The following is a 21,315-nucleotide window of genomic DNA, read 5'->3' on the forward strand; positions in this document are numbered from 1 at the left end:
TTCTCTAATCACCCCCACGCGAATCAAAAGTGCGAATTATAGCATGAAAATGTTGCACTTTTGGTCATATTTAGCACATTAGGTAATGAAAGGCATACCCATACTCATTCTCATACTAGCGAATCAGGTAACAGTGGTTACTGGTTTTAACACATCATAGAGGATAGTGGCAACAAGATGTTTTGGCAATGGCACAAGTAAAATGCCAGACGCCAACTAAGATGAATTACAATAAAATGCAAAATTTTCTTTCTGACGATCTGTAAAGATATACTATCTCAAAGGAACAACCAACAAATGCACCTGTACAGTCAATGATGTGAATCAGCCAACAGACCACTCTAAGTAAAGATGGTTGTGGGCCAGGCCGATCGGGCTTCGTGCCACGGGCCGAGCCCACAGACTTTCGTGTCGTGCCAGGCCGGACCGTCGTGCTTAAGCATAAATTTACTAAATTTAGCGTGTTTTGTTGTGCCGGGTCGAGTCGTATCATACTTTGTCATGATTTTTTTCCAAAAAAATAAGCCCACGACTTTCGTGCTCGTGCCGGGCCGTGCTTTTTTCGTGCCTGTGCCGGGCCAATCTTTTTTCGTGCCGGGTCACAGCCATCTTTAGCTATAAGTAACAACTACAGAAATGTTGAAAAAGAAGAAAAGGTAAATTCTAAACTTATACGAGTTTGATCGTAAGAACCATCATCTCAGAAAGATTACTGATCCCAAAATGCCACCACGATGTCGCCAGCATATTAGAGAAAAACAGTAAAAGAAGACGATATTCTAACAGCAACAAAAGCGAGAGAACAATCATCAACTTTAGCAAACGTACGTGCTTACTTTGGCTAGTGGCAACCGTGGGCAAAAATCAATCTACATTTCCCCAATATTTCATTCCACAAGAGATTGTTCATCAAAAAAAATAAAACAGGGGATACAATACAAGTTGTTCATCTATATATTACAAGTAGAACGCATTATATTCATAGCTCTCTTTTACAATTATTTAAATATAAATACAGAAATCATCAGTCAGTACTCAGTGGTGTACATACCAGAAGAACATGCAAAATCATGGGTATAGCTCACTCCCACTTGTATCAAAGCACACAATACTATATCTTACGCCAACCCCAACTATATTGTATACACAAACACCACCTACATTTGTGTTATAGTGTGAAAGGTACTCAGGGTGACATGGAATGAAATATTGATACTTACTGTTGAATCCATTACTGTTGCGAAACTTCCTACCGTTGTAAAACGCTATTGTAAATGATCGATTACCCGCCAGTATAGTATACGCTACTCGAACAACCTGCCAATTATCCAAGTCATAATCGTGGTAAGTACCGTAAAATGATTCTTCGCAATAAATTTTTTGACTAGGAAAATTTGATACTGAGTCGAGTATTGGCCCTATTGGCATAAATGGAACAATCCCCTCGGTTACCGGTTTAGTGTGTTCTTTAGCTGATCTTTCAGGTACGATGCTCAATTTTGAAGATGGCAACTTGGTCACCATGTGTTCCATCAACCTATTAAAAAATAAATATGATTTTGTGAAACCACTCCTTAGAAATACATGTAATTTCAACTCCTCTTCCAAAACCATATTTTCTTCATTCTTTGCCTCTAATTCCGCCTTGTGCTTTTTCTTCAGTTCATCAATCTCATCTTGTTTCTTCTTTAACTCTTTCTGTTTTCTACGTTCGGCTTCCTCCAACTCTTCTTTCGATTCTTCTGTTTCCCTTTTACGATCCAACTTCTCTATCAGTTCGTTTATCTCATCTTCTTTATCCTTCAACTCTAATCGCTTCCTACGCTCTGCCTCATCCAACTCCTCTCTCAATTTCTGTATCTTATTTTGTTTCCTCTTTGATTCCTCCAACGCTTCTTTCAATTCTTCTGTTTCCCTTTTACGCTCCAACTTCTCTATCAGTTCGTCTATCTCATCTTCTTTATCCTTCAACTCTATTCGCTTCCTACGCTCTGCCTCATCCAACTCCTCTCTCAATTTCTCTATCTTATTTTCTTTCCTCTTTGATTCCTCCAAATTTTTACGCTCTACTGTCTCCAACTCCTCTTTCAATTTGTCTACCTCATCTTGTTTCTTCTTCAATTCTTCCTGCTTTACACGCGCCACCTCCTCTTTCAATTTCTTAATCTTCTCTTGTCTGTCCTTCAACTCTTCCTCCGCTTTCGTCAACACCTCCTTCATGTTATCTATCTTCTCCTCCTTCTCCTTCCTTTCTTCCTCATTCTTACGCTTCACTTTCTCTAACTCCTCTTTAAGTTTAAGCTTCATATCCTCTAGCTCTTGTTTATGCGTAAGCTTCACCTCTTCTAGCTCCCTTTTATGCTTAAGCTTCACATCCTCTAACTCCTCTTTATGCTTAAGCTTCGCGTTCTCCAACTCCTTCTCCTTATCACTCAATTTCTTTTTGTCATCGTGGTTGCCATTCCCTTGATTGCTCCCTAATATATCCAAGGGACGGCCATCCATAAAGTTGCTGCGAGCCCATTTAGTGTTGAGAGATGCATTGACTTGGTACTTGGACCAATCAAAGAGATCAAACAGCCTGTAGTAATCCACCTCCAAGATCACAGCTGTGACCCCTGCAGTCGCAAGGAAACCAAGTCCCTCACGATTAACAATCAGTCGCGAGTTGAAAAGATCTTTAATCAAGGTCTGCAGACTATCACCACTGATATCTCTGTCCCCGATCTTCAGCAATTCATGTTTGTTGCCAGGCCCTATACTGATTCCAAGGTGACTCCACTGTTTCCCTTTTACCGGAAATAGGTAAGGACTATCCAACTCGTATACTTCGATCGCTCCTGTGTCCAAACATCGAAGGAAAGTCTTGTCTGACTTCATTGTGTAAGCTGCCATTTTCGTGCCCCCGTTTTTTCGTTGTTTGGTCTAGTATCAAGAAAACAGCAGATTAGATAATAAATTGGAAAACAAAACACCAAAACACAGAAACACAAATTGAATAAAATCCAATTGAATAAATTCAGAGTTGAACAAAATCAGAGTTGTTAAGAGTGAACATACCAGAAACACAAATTGGCACAGTTCTATATGCTTTGTAATGCATTTATTTATAACGTACTCGTTTAGACTTAAGAATATGGAGCAGTTGTAACCAACTTTGATAAGAATTATTTTATGCCAAATTGCCTAGAAGATAAGAAACAAGTTCCGTTGTCTGTATAGTGTGGTTAGTTGGGACTTGGGGTCTTTGTTAATTGTCAATTATTGCTAAACAATAGAAACGACTAAAGGTTGTCAACTAAGACAACAATATTATAAATTAGACTAAAGTAAATAGAGCGGAAAATCATGTTGATAACCTCAAATGCTTTTCTTAAACAACTTTGAAAAAAATGGCATCAAAAAAAAGTGAAAAAACGTAAAGGAAGTCAGTAAAAGTTATCGGTGCTAGGTGGTTAATATTTTTTCCAAACGGTCTTTTTTCCATTCTTGTCTAATTGTTACCGTGTATGTTTCTGTTCCTTTATATGGATGATCAGTATTATCTGCTACGGTGTGCCACTATGCCAGTGTTAGTTTCTTACCCAATATATGAAGCTGTCCGATACCGAACAGCCCAATGGAGTCCAATCCGCTTAAAACCCTATTGCTGGGAGCCCATAACCCGACCAGATAATATTGACTAGTATAAGACTCGTACCGAATAGTGGCTAATACATACTCGACCCAACCCGGAACCAAACTGACCTAAAAACCCTATCAACAACCCATCTTAGCTACCTCGTTCCTAATCTATTCTCCATTCATCTCCTTCAGACTCACTCTCATGTAAATCTTCTAGAACAGTACTGCTGATTTGGATAGGATGCCCTGCCTCAATATCAACCGAAAGGCACGGCTGTTCCCAGAGTATTGCTAAGTTGCCTAAGTAAGTTCTTAATCACAATGAAAGTTGATATTTCTCAATTTCTCATACTAATCATTGAAATATATGATATATGTCAACAACATTGGAGTGAAATGGAAACATTCCCATGCATCAGCTTTAAATGAGACTCAAATATTTGGGGTTAGGTGCCTCAGCCACATTCAACACTTTTGTTTTATAAACAGGAATCCTACAAGACATGTTAGCTGCATTTTACAAACATACCTGTACATAATTTGCGATCAACACTCTTGCAGTTCTGAAATTAAAGCCTCAATACTAGTTGCATGAAGCTGTTTCCTAAGCTGAGTTGCAGGTTAAGTGGTGAACTGCATTATTAAAGGAAGAAATCACTCAGGATTAAGATTGTGGAAGAAGAGAGCTTGAACAGCATTAAATCAATCAATTCAAAGACTTCAAATTCACACCCGAAGAAGGATGAGAAAGTTCTCACAAAATTCAGTTCTCAAATATGTCAATACAACGGCCTCACTGAATTAACACAAGTAATTTACCTTTCATAAGTCAACTTCCCATTGGTCGAAAAATTGATATCCCATACGAGACCTTTCAATTGAAACTCTATGATGGGTGGCCAGAAACTAAAAGGAAAACAACAGCAAAATCATGAGATTATTCTAACCCCAGATTACCAAGATCTGTATTACATATCCTTTCACATTAATCCCTAGCCGGTAGAGAGGCAAACAAGCTTTCTGTCACATAAAGATCCAACCAAAAACATGCTAGAAACTAAAATGGAAATATTCAAGTTTTTGGACCAGAACATTTATGAATAGGTCTACTTAATACCAACTGCCTATGTTAAAGCACAAAAGTGATATCTACTCTTTGTAATTGACAGACAAATTATTAACCCCCCCCCCCCCCCCCCCCCCCCCCCAACACACACAAGTATGATAATCGTCAGACTCATAGCCAAAGCCATAAAAAAGGATCTACAAGATTCCTGCTCGAATCTGCACAAGAATTCTACATTCTAGTTCCCCCCGCCTCCCTCAAACCTAAACAAATAAATAATAAAAGAAACAACCAGTCAAGATGGAAGTCTATGATATATTATAGCAGTATGTCCATCCACCTCCTCAACTAAACTACCATATTGGAAAAAGCAATCCCATATGGATAACCACGTAAAGGTGTATCAATTCCATTGGCTAGGTTCAACGAATAAACAAACCAGCAAAACAACTCAGTAACAATCAAGAAAATTTTCTACCGTGCAAAAGTCAGGACAGAAGGAAAGAAATAGAGCAAAGAAACAAAGGTAAAGCAAGAAATTGATGTAAAATCTATTGATCAAAGCCTGATATGATGAATAATTTGTCTCACACAGAACCTGCTGATGCTCATCTTGAAGAATACAATATAAATCCAACTTCTCCATACCTTATCGAATCATCTGCCAAAGCTTCTCTGCATTTGCCGAATTTGCCACAGTGAAATGCTGCCACACCTTCCAATAGCTCCAACCTCAAATATCTAGGAGGAACCAAAAAAAAAAAGAAAAAAATTTATGCACCGGTCTGCTTTCCCGGCTTCTGAGATACAACAAAATAAGAAAAAAGAAGAATGTGACCTACAATGACATATCTAGGCTATGGCTGTTGTTAAGCTCTCTTGCACGAGAGACAAATTTTCCATGAGTATGTTCAATAACTCTTCTAGATTTCGCAAGATGCTCTTTAAATTGAAAGAAAGTTGATGTCACAGAGCATAAAACAGCACCACACCATGTCAAATTGAAAGATCGTAATATTATCAATGCACTGTCAATATAAACCAATGAATTAGAAATCATATAACCATATGCAAGAGACAGCAAGAAGAAAGCAGTTGACCAGATACACCCAGATAAGCAATATACATCACTATAAGACACCAGTCGATAGCAATATTCACCACTATAAGACACCAGCTGACCAGAAGCTCATAAAAGAAAAGCAATAAGTAATACCTCTATGAATTTCGTATCAAGAGAGAAAGACCTCCTGGAAAACATAATGGATATCATGTTAAGAACATCATAAGTAGAAACAAATATAACGAGAAAATTAGAATTTCATTTGACAAAATAATTTCTTCCTTTCAAAGACATGGTACCACTAACCTCTCCCATTAGAAGCACCTCTAATTTGTACTCTTTCTTTCTCATTAGTTTTTTCCCCTTTTTATATGCAGACCCATCATTATTGCTCTGCCAAATTTAACCTATAAGGCACATGTGGTTGAATGTCAACATCTAAAACTGAAGAGATTCAGGAGCACCAGTTAGTGCGTAAAGTAACACTTGTAATAAGCAAGCACAGACCTTTGCTCAGACTCAGAATCCAGTTTAACCTTCTGCCCTCTGTGATCCTCCAGCTCTATGTTGTAGTCCTAGAATGCTAGTGATCCATCAACATGTCTCTTTGACGAGCATACCTACAGCCAACCATGTAATTTCAAGGGAGACAATTTTGAGGCATTAGGTCAGTAGAAAATCAACCAGCAATCAAAAGAGATCAAATTCTATTAAAGCAAGCAATAACCATCCTCATTCTCCTAAACCCAGCAAATTATCGCGCATTTAAACCAACTATAGTAAAATAAATCCTAGAGTCCCAAATGACAAAATACAAAGTTTGAAAGCCTAACCCTACAACTACAACATAATACTCGAATAAAGTACACTACTTTTAAACAGACGACAGGAATTCACAAACAAAATAAAAATTAAACATAGGTAGAATGAGCTCTCTGAGACACTTGTTGGCTTTCGAAAATGAGTTCGAAGCACAAAATGCCACTTGCAATCCCAAAGAGTCAACTTAAAGCTAAGTTTTAAACGGCAAACCATATACTTAAAAATGCAAGAAAACAGAACAAGAAGTAAAGAAACAAATAAGCAATACAACATACACACAGTGGATACAGATGAAATCAACTAACCAGATCACACAGTGGATACAGATGAAATCAACTAACCAAATCACACAATACAGATGAAATCAACTAACCAGATCACGGAACTCGTAAACATAGAACATCTCAGCACACTATCAAGGCTCCCTTCTCTCCATTTCAAAGACACTTAACCAAGAACCACAGATTCCCGCTAATGACATCAACCTTTAATGAATATTCCTTCCCCTCTGCAAATGAAAATGAAATTTTAAGAGGAATATCCAAATTTGCTACTGTTTCTAGGGTTTGTGCATATATAACAGATTCTAGGAAAGAAAACATAACTTAGTGAATTCACCTGAAGGCTGCATCGAGTGCTTATGCTTGCAAAACTCCTGATAGACCAGCACCCATGGTTTATAAGATTCCGAATTGTTATATTCTACTCATATCATTCATCTAATGCTCCAGGTTTCTGCAGGTAAGCATACATATCAAAATGCCATACATGAGTACATCGAACATTCAAACTCAGCTAAATATCTGCTATTACTTAGAGGCATGTCCACTACAATATAACATCACCATCTATTTAAAAGTAATGAGCTATAATTGACTTTTGACATCAAATCTTACTAACTTAGACGATTAACTTCGCAAATTACCTGTTCAGTTATACATCATTTTCATTGCTAATATTTCTTTAAAACTTTTATAAGACTGTAATTTGACAATTGAAAATCAGCAAAGAATTTGAGTAAATAAAATAAAAAACTTACCTTTCTAGAAAACATCCTGTTTTTCATTCCACGCATTCCAGGGATTTCTGATCTCATCCATCCAACTTCTATTCTAGTGTGCTCGCATTAGCATCCGAAATCCTCAATCCATTCCTTTCAGGGAGACTTATGAAGGTCCAAAAACTTAGAAACCTGAGGTGGGTGTACAGTTACATATCACGAAGTGAAAAAAATGAAACTGAAACTGAAATTGAAACCTGACAAAGATAACGAGATAGTGGTGAATACGCATTGAAGAAAAAACCCTAACATACAAATCCAATTTCATGAATTTATCAAACAAAATCCCTAACAATATTATTAGAGAAATAAATCAGAAATCGAAGCAATCGTTAAAAATGCAAAGCAACGTCACTTAACCCCTAAAATTAGAGATACAAGCACCGTAAAATTATTCAATGTCATGCTAATACTATTTTCAAGTGAAATCTCTAAAAGAATCAAAGAAATCAAACCCAAAAACGTCCAATACAAGCACAAAAAATCCCCAAAACACCTAATTTTACCTTGCAAGGGAGATTCTTGGTGATGATGGTACCATATTTTAGTCTTTAAGCACCATCAAAAAGGAAGAGAAGAGGTGGTGAGCGATTACTCTGATGTCGAAGAAGATAAACAGGAGAAAAGAGGGCAGACTGGCGGAGGTACCATCGCCATGAAGAGGAGGGCGGAGGTACCATCGCCATGGGATGAGAGGAGAGGAAAGCAGAAAAACGAAGAAAGAGATAGAGATAGAAAGGGGGGTTGACAAAAAAAATAGACAGATGTCCGTGGTTTTCAGATGATGGTAGAAGGGTAGGGCGGCGAATGAGCTTGTAGGAATAGTGTCCAAAACCAAATTGTGTCATGTAAATAAGAATGGAAGAAGTATGTAACATTATCGATCACTATAGAATGTAAATTTTAATACGGAGTAAATCCTCCATTTCTAGTTTTCTACCAAGGTACGGAATACCACCTGAAAACAAATACTTCATACCACTTATTTAAAATCACATGATGCTTGATCTTTTTGTATGCGCAAGTGACACCAACAAATCAAAAATTGATTGAATTTACAAGCTTAAAACGCAAAGAGAGTTCATAATTATTAATCATTTTCAGCACTTTACTGTTTCAACACAGTAGGATGCTTGAATTTTCAGAGTGCAATTAGATTGTCCAATCAACTAATTATTCAGTAAGGTAAAACAAATAAAACAAATCTAGCACAGACTACACAGAAAATCTTGCAACTTAAAATTAAGACCACTATTGGAAGGTGAGTAATGGATCGAATGTACCTTTCTTCACCAATAAAACAAACAAAATGCTTTATCCCATCAGAATTAAATAGTCGCGCGCATTATTTTACTGTAGTTGATAACAAGATCATGTTTTTCAATGTCACTATTAAAAATTAATAAAGGTCTTTCGTAAAATCATGTCATATCCTTAATTGTAAGAGGCTGGGACAATGTCACAACTAATTCCCGGAGATGAGAGTGCATTGCTAAACAAACATGCATCATTTTAAGTTGATGTTTGGTTGCATTTGGGAAGTTATATTTACCTTGTATTTGCAATTCCCATATATTTTAACTTCATATGAATTGAACATTCTTGTTTGGTTGAGCATGGGAAGTAAGAACTCCTCCATTTTGGGTGATGTATAACTACCTACTTCTAGGATGTTCCGCATGTCAAGCAAACAACCTCCTTACACTTTACTTCCTAGGAAATGAGACTTCACATGAATTAGAATATCAAGCAAACAACACCTAAGGTTTTGAACATGTTAGTGGATGACTACCCTTCTTTGGAATGTGCTTTAAGCTGTAGTAGAAGAAGATTGTATTCAGAGTAACCGTATTCCTCCCCAAAGCTAGCAAAACTTAGTTTTATCTGTTTTCCCAAAAAAAAAAGTCTTGCTAACTCTCACAACTCTGGAATTATACACAACCAAATAAGAGCAACACGAAAACTATAACTAACACATGTTGCACATTATCCAACTTCGTCATTCACATAGCATAACATTATCGTGCATAACTGCATAAGAATGCTACGTAGTAGAATGTAAAACAAACAATAAATCTTGCGTACTTTTGTTTTCTTAATGGTTTTTCATTATGAGTTGCTTTTGGAAAACAAGAGTACAACACCTTAGTGATATCGTTCCCAGCGGCTAGCTAATATACCTTAAAGGATATAACTACACTTTCAAGGATCATAGGCAAATAATCAGAATATATTTCAGAAGACGGCAAAATAATGAAACAGGTCATGGAAAACCATATATACACACATAAAATCAAATTAAGATCAGAGTTATACCTTGATACATCTCAAGTACTCCGTATTACATGCATACTTGCCCCTTGCCCCTTGCACTTCCCTTGCAAGAACAATGTTGTACACCATCATTGGCTCACGTACATTTCAGATGCATCAAGTTAAGGTGCTCTGACAAGACAAAAAAATTGAGACATGTATGATGGCACGCTGAACCTACTAAGAATAACTCAACTCTTTGTCTACTTCAACCCAACTCCATGCTGCACACTTTTCAACTCCTTTCGGCTTCATCAATTTTCTGATATTGGCAGCCTCGTCCCATAAGCCAGCTTCAGAATACATACGAGCCATTGTTAAGTAAGCAGCGGAATTATGTGGCTGCAGAGCCAATAGCCGGTTAGCAACCTCTCTACCCAATTCAACAGCACCATATGTTCTGCAGCAACTCAAGAGTGAACTCAATGTGACATGGTTGGGATCAAAAGGCATCTCTTCCATCAGCTGGATCGCCTTTGTTAAGTACCCTTGTCTTGCATACAAGTCAATCAAACAAGAATATTGGTCTAATGTAGGAGACAGATCATAATCCTTTATCATCTTGTTGAAGTGTTCTACAGCTCTGTCAAGTAAGCCCGCGTGATTACAAGCACTTAAGACAGCAGTAAAGCAAATATGATCAGGCAAAAAGCCTTTGCCTACCATATGATCAAACAGATCTAGTGCCTCTGTTGGTCTTCCACTCTGCGCATACCCTGAAACCATAGATGTCCACAAAACATTGTTCTTCTCGGTTGTTTGATCGAAAACATAACGAGCTTCATCAATGCTACCGCTTTTTGAGTACATGTCGATCAGAGAGCTCAAAACAAACAGATTGGTCAAGAAACCAAATTTCATTACCAAGCCATGCACCTGCCTCCCAACTTGGATAACTGATAGCCTCCCAGATGCATGCAAAATGCTGCTCATTGTGAAATCAGTAGAACTAATACCCTGATTTCTCATATGTAAAAACAATCTAACAGCATTTTCCACGTAAAGGTTATGGCAATGACAAGCAATCATTGAGTTATACACAATATTATCCCTAGTTGCGGCTTCATGAAAAATCAAAGTAGCAGCACCAACACTCCCACACTTTGAGTAATAATCAATCAAAGAGCTAACCATGAAACTTTCACCCGCGTATCCAAGCTTGATAACATGAGCATGAATCAGTAAGCCTTGTTTAAGAGGTTCTTTCCCTCCAGAACATGCAGCAATAACACTAACATAAGTATAGCAATTAGGTTCAGTATCACTTGTTAACATCTTCTTGAACAACAAGTTGGCTTCAACTCCACCATCATATTGTGAATACCCCGATATAATCGATGTCCACGACACTTGATCATGCTGCTTCATCCCATCAAATATGCGCCTAGCTTCCTCAATCCCACAACATTTCGAATAAAAATCAACAAGGGCGCTGCTCAAGATTAAATTATCTCCATGACCATACTGAATTATCTTGGCATGAGTTTGCATACCCAGTTGACAATCTCGAACCTTTGTACAAGAATGAAGTGTTGTACATAATTCATACTTGCTCACATCAGTTCCAACATTTAACTCTCTAAAGAACACCCTTCCATACTTTCGAAGTGTTGTCCTGCTTAATAAGAAGATCAATCTACTTCCCCATGAAACCATTTTTCTTAAACAATAACCACTGCTAGAGGCTCACTTCTAACGGGAATTTCATCCAACAGTTTGTGTGCACTGATGGGAAAATGGTTCTTACAGCAAAAATATGAACACCAAAAGTTCTATCTTGACCGAAAGAGTATCATTCGAAAAAGGACTGATGGTCAAGGGCAGGAACCTGAAAGTCATAATGTCAAGTTGTTTTAGTGTCATATCTTCGGTTAGGTCAACACGAACGAACCTATGTTTTCCCACTTAATTCCGCTTTTCCCTTGTCACTTTGAACGCTTAGCTCTAGTACTGTAGAGATATTGAAAAAGGACCGATGACTGATGAGCGATGACCTCAATTTAAGGGTTGTTGGTCTTATGCTTTCTGACACTATCTGCAAACTCTGTGGACAAGATTTGTAGGACTGCCTGTCTGTTAGTATTATACAGGTCACTGTCAAAGCAAACTGTGTAATATCATAATATCTTACAAATAGACACAATACGCTAATTCGAAGTAATCATACACCTAATTCAAGAAAATGATAAACAAAAACCTTAATCGAACAATTAGGAAGCTAGTGGCCTGATATTTGAATAGCTTGGGACAGACCATAGAGGATACTGTAATAGGAAGCTAATGGATATTGGAATATCTTACCATTGCGGTATACAATTTTGAACACACAATAGTTTAGAACATAAAAACACTAATTTAGAACATTTGAATGACTGGTTTAGAACATAAGCAATCATGATTTAGAACATAATACCGACATAAATTCTTGGAAAATTCACCAGAATCCATATTTACTGTTGCTAACTTTTTCAAAGGAAACATGCTTATGCACACACAGTCAGTTGAGCTTCTAACAAATCGATCTAATTCATTTATTCATACAAATTCGAATCAAATAAATGAAAATTAAGATTGAATATCGTAAAATTGGATCGAACAAATATGGATGAAAAATTCCATAAATTTCTAGAACATACAAGACAATAAAAAAACTGAAAATTTAGAAAATATTCTATACAATATACAATAATTATCTTACTAACGAGATCAAACACATGAATCAATAAATTAGGATATTACACAATTGAAAAATAGACCCAAATTTGAAATTGTACCTTTGAATTAAACCTAAAAACGAGGAATCCGGAAATTTGGTGAAGAAAATCGATAATTTTGTAGTAAAATTGCACGAATCTGGACGAATTTGATGAAGAAGAACGTATTCAGAGAGTGTTGTTGCAAGTTTTTGTGTGAGCGTATGGAGAGGGAAAGGATAAAGATGCTACACTTTTTTAGAGAGAGACAATAATGGCTTGAAAAAACTCTGCTCTGCTCTTAATTAGCGTATAACTCTGCTCTTAATTTGATTTTATGTGTTGTATATGTGGTTTTCCATGACCTGTTTCATTATTTTGCCGTCTTCTGAAACATGTTCTGATTATTTGCCTATGATCCTGGAAAGTGTAGTTATATCCTTTAAGGTACATTAGCTAGTCGCTGGGAAGGATATCACTAAGGTGTTGTACTCTTGTTTTGCAAAAGCAACTCATAATGAAAAAAAAACCATTAAGAAAACAAAAGTACGCAAAATTTATTGTTTTACATTCTACTACGTAGCACTCTTATGCACGATAATGTTATGCTATGTGAATGACGAAGTTGGATAATGTGCAACATGTGTAAATTATAGTTTCCGTGTTGCTCTTATTTGGTTGTGTATAATTCCAGAGTTGTGAGAGTTAGCAAGACTTTATTTTTTGGAAAACAGATAAAACTAAGTTTTGCTAGCTTTGGGGAGGAATACGGTTACTCTGAAGACAATCTTCTACTACAGCTTAAAGCACATTCCAAAGAAGAGTAGTCATCCACTAACATGTTCAAAACCTTAGGTGTTGTTTGCTTAATATCCTAAGTCATGAGAAGTCTCATCTCCTAGGAAGTAAAGTGTAAGGAGGTTGTTTCCTTGACATGTGGAACATCCTAGAAATAGGTAGTTATACTCCACCCAAAATGGAGGAGTTCTTACTTCCCATGCTCAACCAAACATGAATGTTAATTCATAGGAAGTTAAAATATATGGGAATTGCAAATACATGGTAAATATAACTTCCCAAATGCAACCAAACATCAGCTTAAATGATGCATGTTTGTTTAGCAATGCACTCTCATCTTCGGGAATTAGTTGTGACACTGTCCCCGCCTCTTACAATTAAGGATATGACATGATTTTATGAAAGACCTTTGATAATTGTTAATAGTGACACTGAAAAACATGATCTTGTTATCAACTACAGTAAAATAATGCCTTAAGCAGATAAATCTTGAGAGTGCCATAAAATATACTTGGCCCAACACATGGTAGGTCAAGAGCCTTTTCAAACACACACTGTCACATAATACAAATCACGGATGATGAACCATCTTAAGAGTGCCACAGGCCCACAGTTCTGCAATTATTTTGATTTTCTGATTGATTATTGCTATTTTTTTTTTGGCAAAAGAATTTGCTACTTTTCACATAACAGTGAAGCTGTCTAAAAGTTTATGTATATGTACGATTTCAAAATTATATGTATTCCAGCAGCAAAGAAGTATGGTAAACTCCGCTCCAAATCTATAAACGAAATAATCTTTTGGTAAGCAAAAACTGAAGTATTAATTTGACACCCTGCATCATAAAATCCAGAATGTATTGGTAACTTAGTTTAGTTTTGGACAAGCTTATATTTTACTAACATACTCTTCAGCATTCCAGAAGTCTAGCAAATTTCACACTTGAAATTTACACAGCAACGGAAAATTGTCTAGCATCTTCCCTAACTGTAATAATACTTGGTATAGTATTAGTACTCATCCACTAATCTGTTAGCCTCCAGAGTTTTCCTCTCACAGTTATCTCAGACTTCCCTTGAATTTTGCAGGCCCCGAGAAATGCCCTCCACAAACACGCATCAGGCTCCATCTCCATGCTCTCAATAATTCCCCTAGCTTCTTCTATTTTCCCAGCTCTACCCAACATATCAACCATACAACTACAATGTTCCTTGGTCGGCCGTATATGAAATATCTCAACCATCATCTCAAAATATTCCTCCCCCTCCTTTACCCTTCCTCCATGACTACAAGCTGTAAGAATTGTGGTAAACATCACCTCGTCTGGCCAAACACCCGCAATCAGCATCGTATCAAACAAAAAAAATACCTCATCAACGTTCCCATGCATTCCATAACCACCCATTATGGCACTCCATGTAATCAAGTTTCTTCTAGGCCTTTTATCGAACACCTTACGTGCAGACTCCAACTCACCGCACTTACAATACATTGTGATCAAGGCGTTGCAATGAGCAATATCAAAACTAAACCCATGTACTAAAACGAAACTGTGGAGTCGCCGTCCAATTCGTAAGTACGAAAGCGCGGCAACAGATTTAAGAACTGCGGGAAGGGTGTTGAGGTCAATGGGTTTGCGATCTTGGAGCAATTGATGGAAAAAAGAAAGAGAACGATGGAATTGCTTGGTAGAAGCGTACCCCCTGATAAAGGTGTTGTAGAGAAAGGTGAATTTACGGTTAGTGAAAGAGAACATAAGCTCAGCATCGGAAAATTCAGCACAAGCGATGTAGGAAGACACGATCTTTGCTCGGATGAAGTCATTGTATGAATAGCCGAGTTTAATAGTTTGGGAATGGAGTATCTGCAGGTTTTGGAGGTTCTTGGTTCTGCAACAGACCTCCAGAAGTGAAGCGCAAGCAAGCATGTTTCGAGGTAAAGTCATATCAACAATCAAAGACAAACTTCCAAAGTCAATATTAGTGATTGAAAAACAGAGTTGGGTATGGTGCCAGAGAGGTTATTTTGGTTAAGATATATTTTGGTTAAGATAGAGCTTATTTTAACTTATGTAGACCATTAAGAGAAGAGGATACCGAACCTCTTATCTTATTAGCTTTTAAGGAAAGGTTGGTCAAATGAGACAACTTAATTACCTATTTGAGGTGGTATAGAACTAGTTAACTCTTTAAGGTTACTGAGGTTCAAGAAGTTTAAGATAGGCAAGGTTGTGAAGCAAAGGGGAGACTCACCTAGTCACCTGACATGGAAGTATCAAAATAAAGTGCCTGATTGTAGGCCGCAACGAAACGTTTTATACTTGTCCGCTGCACACATTGTTTAAGAGTAATTAACAGTGTATTTTTAAATCAAAATGAATATACACAAAAGTATTAGTTTACAAGAATCAAACTTGAAAATCCTTGCACAGATTATAACAAAGGCTACCATAGTAGATTAGTAGACTAAAATAATCATTATGATTCATGATTTCATATAGTTACACAGATTAATCAACTACATCGATCAACTGTAACTGCTAATTACTACTCATTCTAAAAGAAGAATAAAATTAAAGCTATGAGCTAAACCAATATTAAGGAAGATTTTCTAAACCTTCTAGAAACATTTTATTCCAGACTAAATTCAAGCAACAATTTCCTCTATTTTATGATTTTCATAAGTATGAGAACTATTTGAACAATACCTAGAATTTCTCCCTCGCTTTTTTCGTTTTTAATCTAATAAGTAGAATTTTGAAACCAAAATAAAATAAAATTAGAAAATCCAAACAAAACATAGGATTTTCTGGTCTAATTCGATGAATACCCATCAATTCGAGGAATACTCATTATCTGATTAACTCAGAGGGTATTAAATGCACACCCAAATTTGTTCACCAATCAAAATATGAACATTAACATAGAAGATTCAAGAAAAACGCCAATTTAATTGAAATAATAGAGAAAAACTAAATAAAAAGTAAAGTAAACAAGGAATTAAGGCCGAAAATTTACCAATTCAGTTCGTTTTCGTTGAAATTTGATAAATCAACAATCCCCATTTAAATCAGCTTCAATCCTTTTTCGTAAAGAAGCCCAAGTTGGTTGGATTAATTGAGTGAATCCAATTTAAGGAAAACAATTGAAGAATTTTTAAGAGAACTAGCTATGAATTGTCAATTTTGGATTAAGGGTTTCGTATTAAGGTGAGAGATTGATGAGAGGGCGGCTGTAGGTTTTCTTAGGGTATTGCAAATTCTTGGAGTACTTGATAGCAATGGCCGGAAAATCAAAGGGTAACAATTAAACAAGATTAAAAGTTTTACCCTTCTAGAAATTTAGAATAGTAGGCAAACAACCCCTTTAGAATATATTTTTCTTTTTTCTTATTTGAACGGTTCAGATTTTATAACTAAATCTAACGGATCAAATCTTATGTATTCTATTAGTCATCTTTAGTCGACGACCTTCACAGAATTTTTATGTTATTTTATGTGAATGAAGAAATTGGATAATGTGCAACATGTGTTAGTTATAGTTTTCTTGTTACTCTTATTTGGTTGTGTATAATTCCAGAGTTGTGAGAGTTAGCAAGACTTTTTTTTTGGAAAACAGATAAAACTAAGTTTTGCTAGCTTTGGGAAGGAATACGGTTACTCTGAATACAATCTTCTTCTACTACAGCTTAAAGCACATTCCAAAGAAGGGTAGTCATCCACTAACATGTTCAAAACCTTAGGTGTTGTTTGCTTGATATGCTAAGTCTCATTTCCTAGGAAGTAAAGTGTAAGGAGGTTGTTTGATTGACATGCGGAATATCCTAGAAGTAGGTAGTTATACTTCACCCAAAATGGAGGACAAAGATCATGTCTGTAAAGTAGTTGCATACTTTGCAACATTTATTTTTCTTTCCCATTTAGCCTCTTTTCAAGATTGTTTAGAGAAGATTTTCCTCTACGGTATGGCAGATTATCCCTTTTATCGGGTTATTTTGAATATGTCAATGTCGCGAATAAATTATGTCTAATTACAAGAATGAACAAAAAAGTTCCTGAAGATTCTACCGGTATCTATGTGTGATATTATTAAGATTTTCTAGCAACAATGTGTAGAAAGAATGATTAGGGAGTGTTTGTGGAAGAAGTAGATTATACAAATTCTCTTCACCCGGCCTATTGGATGAAGCAGACTGCTGCAAAGTTTTAACATGTTTTGACTGGATAAAGATGGAGTACAAAGATAGAAACAGGATAAGGAGGAAATAAAATACTTTACATTGGTTGAAAAACATGTAGTATGCTGCTAAAGAGAGGCAATACATCTTGTCAAGCGGCGAGGTATAGAAAATAATTGCTTAAATGTGAAGTGTATCAAATACATATATAGAATGCATGTACTATTTATCAGCAGGCAGCAGGCATCAGGCATGAATATCATGGAACATTTTGTTACAAGGAGATGCTTACTAGAAGCAATTTGTTTCGCGGTAGTTTGTTATATTTCCAATGAAATCAGCCATGTATTATGAACAGAATCGCAAATGCATTATGTGCTTGATCAATTATGTTTTTGGGAAATGCAGGATTAAATTGCTGATTTCACAGAATAAAGAAATAACTACGGAGCCTACCAACTCAACGGCATGTATATTTTCAACCGAAAGACCTGCCTCTGCAAGAGCCTTTTCCAAAAAAAATTGGTAAACTGATTTGCTCCTCTAAACCCTAAAACCACAAATTCTAACTCACAAATTCAATAAACTAATAAAATAGGCAAATTTAACTAAAATAGATTCAATTTTAGAATTAGAAACATGATTTATAACTTAATTAAAAAGAGAGAAAACCATAACATAGAGAACCCTAACCTCTGTGATAGGAGAAGAGCTTGTGGGAGGGAATCTAGCGTTTCTCCGGTGCCGATGGGAAGGTGCAACTTCTTCTGGTAGTGGAGAAAGCCTCCCAATCCTTCGCCGGTGGTGGTGGTGAGAATCTGAGAGGAAGTGAAGATCGGCGGTGCTGGTACTCTGGTGGCCGGTGGTGGTGTAATTGAAGAAGAGGAGCTGAGAGAGAGTGAAGTTCGGTGGTGGTGGTGGTGGTGGTGGAATTCAAGGTCGCCGGTGAGTTCAGTGGGATGGAGTTCACCGTGCTTTTTTTTCGAGTGAAATTTCAGGGAAAGAATAGGGAAAGGCAGTAGTAGGGTTAATTTACTTAGAGCATCTCCAATGGTTATAGCTAGGGACTTGCTTGCAATTTGCAAAAATTTCAAGCTACTAGCTTAACCATTGGAGTTAAGATGAGCATCTCCAATGATTGTAGCTAGGGACTTGCTTGCAATTTGCAAAAATTTCAAGCTACTAGCTTAACCATTGGAGTTAAGATGACAAGTTAGCTTGGCCAAGCAAATTAGCTTAAACGAGCTAATTTGCTTGACAAAAAGCTGGAAAAAATGAGTGGACCCATTTTGTCCTTGCGTGATATACAACAACAGAAGAAAGCAATATGATTGGTGCGTGTAACACACATTCCTTCTACCATTTATCCCTTAATGTTTGTATGGTCCCAATAACTTCATTCAAAGTTTCCAACGGATAAATAATGAATATGGATTTGAAAGTTTTTTTTTTCAACTTTATTTAAATAAACTTGTGCATAACTGCTACAGTGCTACTCCATATTTTCTTCTTCTTCTCCGTAAATCTTTGAAGTTTCAGTTTTTTAAATTCCTTTGCTTTGTTAATTTTTCAGATGGATAATGTTAAAGACAATACCAATCAAACCTCTCATGCTCCAAGTTTCTCACATCCTCAACCATTTCCTATCCGACAAGTTCTTCACCATCCAACTCAAAGTTACTATCCTATGACTCCATATCCACCAAACACTCAAATGTATCGTCCTCATTCGGAGTATACGGTAATTGGACCAGATAATCCTCCCACTCAATCGGGATTTTTTCCTAGTCCTCCGTATTTGAATGAACCAAATGTACCGACAAACACTATAATGTACCATCCTCATACAGAGTATACAATTCGGCCGGATAATTGTCCTACTCATTCAGGAATCTTTTCTCATCCTCCTTATTTGCATGAACCAAATATAGTTCATGACAATACAAGAAGGGATAGCATAGGAGACTCAAGCACCAACGAAATGTATCCAACTACTAGGTTGGGAGACAATTCTCAAGCTCCTCAAACTGATTCTCACCATGAAGAGGAGACTAATCAAGCTAAAGAAAAACGAACCAAGTTGAAATGGAGCCAAAATAAAGATGTTGATTTATGCACGAGTTGGATAACCATTTCAAAGGACCCAATAAAGGGAATTGATCAAACTAAGGAATTGTATTGGCGAAATATCGCTGAATACTACAATACTTGGAAAAAAAAAGGGCCTGAGATACCTGTTGATAAATTGTCCAACCATTGGTTCAAAATGAGTGCCGAGGTTACAAGGTTTAATGGATGTTACAATATTGTAAAAGATAGCCATCCTAGTGGGCATAATAATGAAGACATCATCAATAAGGCAAAGATTTTATTTGCGGAACGTTACGAAAATAGAAAGTTTTCCTACCTTCATGCTTGGGAAGTCCTGCATACTGATCCAAAATGGCAAGTATTTTCTAGAAAATAGTGTAACTCGTTAAAGAGAACAAAGATATCAAGGTCGGGTGTGTATAGTTCCTCCTCTAACCATGATGCAAGTGAAAATGATGAAGTGCAAATGCTAGATGAACGTCCAATTGGTCAAAAGGCGGCAAAGCCCGCAGCAAGGAAGAAAGGGAGTAAGAAAACAAGCTCTGAAATTGTTGATGAAAAGTGGAACAAATTTGAAGATTTAGCTACAAAGAGACTAACATTATTGCAAGAACATGTTCGTCAAACCGATTTCGAGATACTACTCAAGGACACTTCAACTATGGATGAAAGCACAAGGAAAAATCACGACCAAATATGCAAGATCATTAAAGCAAAGTATGAAATAGAGTAACTTTATTTATGTACTTGGGAGTTTGAATGTTGGTTCTTGTTTTTTTGTTTGGATTTTGCATATCTACTGGAGCTAGAAAAGTACCGTAGTAGTAAGCACTGGTAGTAGTAGACTAATAGTATTGCCAATGTTCACATTTCATTTTTTAACTAAAAACGTAGTAGTATTGTGTTTTTCTTTGAACTGCCCATAGTAGTAGTATTGCTAATTATTGTTTTTATAACTAATACTCTTCCATGCATCGTGATTCAAATTAGCTAATTGACTTTGATAAATTAGTCGTTTTGTTTTGTTTTAGCTAATTCACATTTCATCATTTGTTTTGTTATTCGTATTGTTAAAATTAGTCGTTTAAAAACTAGCCGTTAAAATATGTACGTTAAAAACTAGCCGTTAAAATTACTCGATTAAAAACTAGCCGTTAAAAACTTAGATGTACGTTAAAATCTAGCCGTTAAAATTATAAAAACTAGTCGTTAAAAAACTAGATATACGTTAAAAACTAGCCTTTAAAAAACTAGATGTACGTTAAAAGCTAGCCGTTAAATTAGTCGTTCAAAAACTAGCCGTTTAAAAACTAGATGTACGTTAAAAGCTAGCCGTTAAATTAGTCGTTAAAAAACTAGCCGTTTAAAAACTAGATGTACGTTAAAAGCTAGCCGTTAAATTAGTCGTTAAAAAACTAGCCGTTTAAAAACTAGATGTACGTTAAAAGCTAGCCGTTAAACTAGTCGTTACAAAACTAGCCGTTAAAAAACTAGATGTACGTTAAAAGCTAGCCGTTAAATTAGTCGTTAAAAAACAAGCAGTTAAAAAACTAGATGTACGTTAAAACTAGTCGTTAAAAAACTAGCCGTTCAAAACAATTAATTCTC

At 36.4% G+C, this 21,315-nt stretch overlaps 3 protein-coding genes across 19 annotated transcripts; 1 reads left to right on the top strand and 2 right to left on the bottom strand.

The window, feature by feature from the left end:
* Positions 1–854: 854 nt before the first annotated feature.
* Positions 855–18,683, bottom strand: LOC110794361 (uncharacterized). Of its 17 annotated transcripts, none has more exons than XR_008932959.1 (14): positions 18,310–18,683; positions 15,693–15,767; positions 9,952–11,992; positions 7,615–7,767; positions 7,194–7,310; positions 6,949–7,083; positions 6,261–6,373; positions 6,060–6,160; positions 5,907–5,940; positions 5,533–5,718; positions 5,339–5,431; positions 4,444–4,530; positions 4,154–4,257; positions 2,891–2,925 (listed from the first exon to the last, which is right to left on the bottom strand). XR_008932959.1 is itself a non-coding variant. In XM_056843715.1 (13 exons), exon 13 carries the CDS (start codon positions 2,893–2,895, stop codon positions 1,069–1,071), a length of 1,827 nt encoding a protein of 608 aa, XP_056699693.1. In that variant the 5' UTR covers positions 2,896–2,925; positions 4,154–4,257; positions 4,444–4,530; positions 5,339–5,431; positions 5,533–5,718; positions 5,907–5,940; positions 6,060–6,160; positions 6,261–6,373; positions 6,949–7,083; positions 7,194–7,310; positions 7,615–7,767; positions 15,693–15,767; positions 18,310–18,623; the 3' UTR covers positions 855–1,068. The 17 variants fall into 17 exon arrangements, 10 of the variants coding, with proteins under 10 accessions (XP_056699693.1, XP_056699698.1, XP_056699694.1 ...); XR_008932960.1 differs by having other exon boundaries at positions 9,952–12,013; XR_008932961.1 differs by having other exon boundaries at positions 9,952–12,021.
* LOC130471296 (pentatricopeptide repeat-containing protein At5g48910-like) lies at positions 14,465–14,932 on the bottom strand. Its single transcript, XM_056841338.1, has one exon. It carries the CDS (start codon positions 14,930–14,932, stop codon positions 14,465–14,467), a length of 468 nt encoding a protein of 155 aa, XP_056697316.1.
* LOC110794381 (glutathione S-transferase T3-like) lies at positions 18,683–20,679 on the top strand. The gene is made up of 2 exons (XM_021999355.2): positions 18,683–18,950; positions 19,190–20,679. The coding sequence occupies exon 2, from the start codon at positions 19,190–19,192 to the stop codon at positions 20,081–20,083; it is 894 nt and encodes a 297-aa protein (XP_021855047.2). The 5' UTR covers positions 18,683–18,950; the 3' UTR covers positions 20,084–20,679.
* Positions 20,680–21,315: the final 636 nt, after the last annotated feature.

Source organism: Spinacia oleracea, chromosome 4 (assembly GCF_020520425.1).
Source record: "Spinacia oleracea cultivar Varoflay chromosome 4, BTI_SOV_V1, whole genome shotgun sequence".
Taxonomy (NCBI): domain Eukaryota; kingdom Viridiplantae; phylum Streptophyta; class Magnoliopsida; order Caryophyllales; family Amaranthaceae; genus Spinacia; species Spinacia oleracea.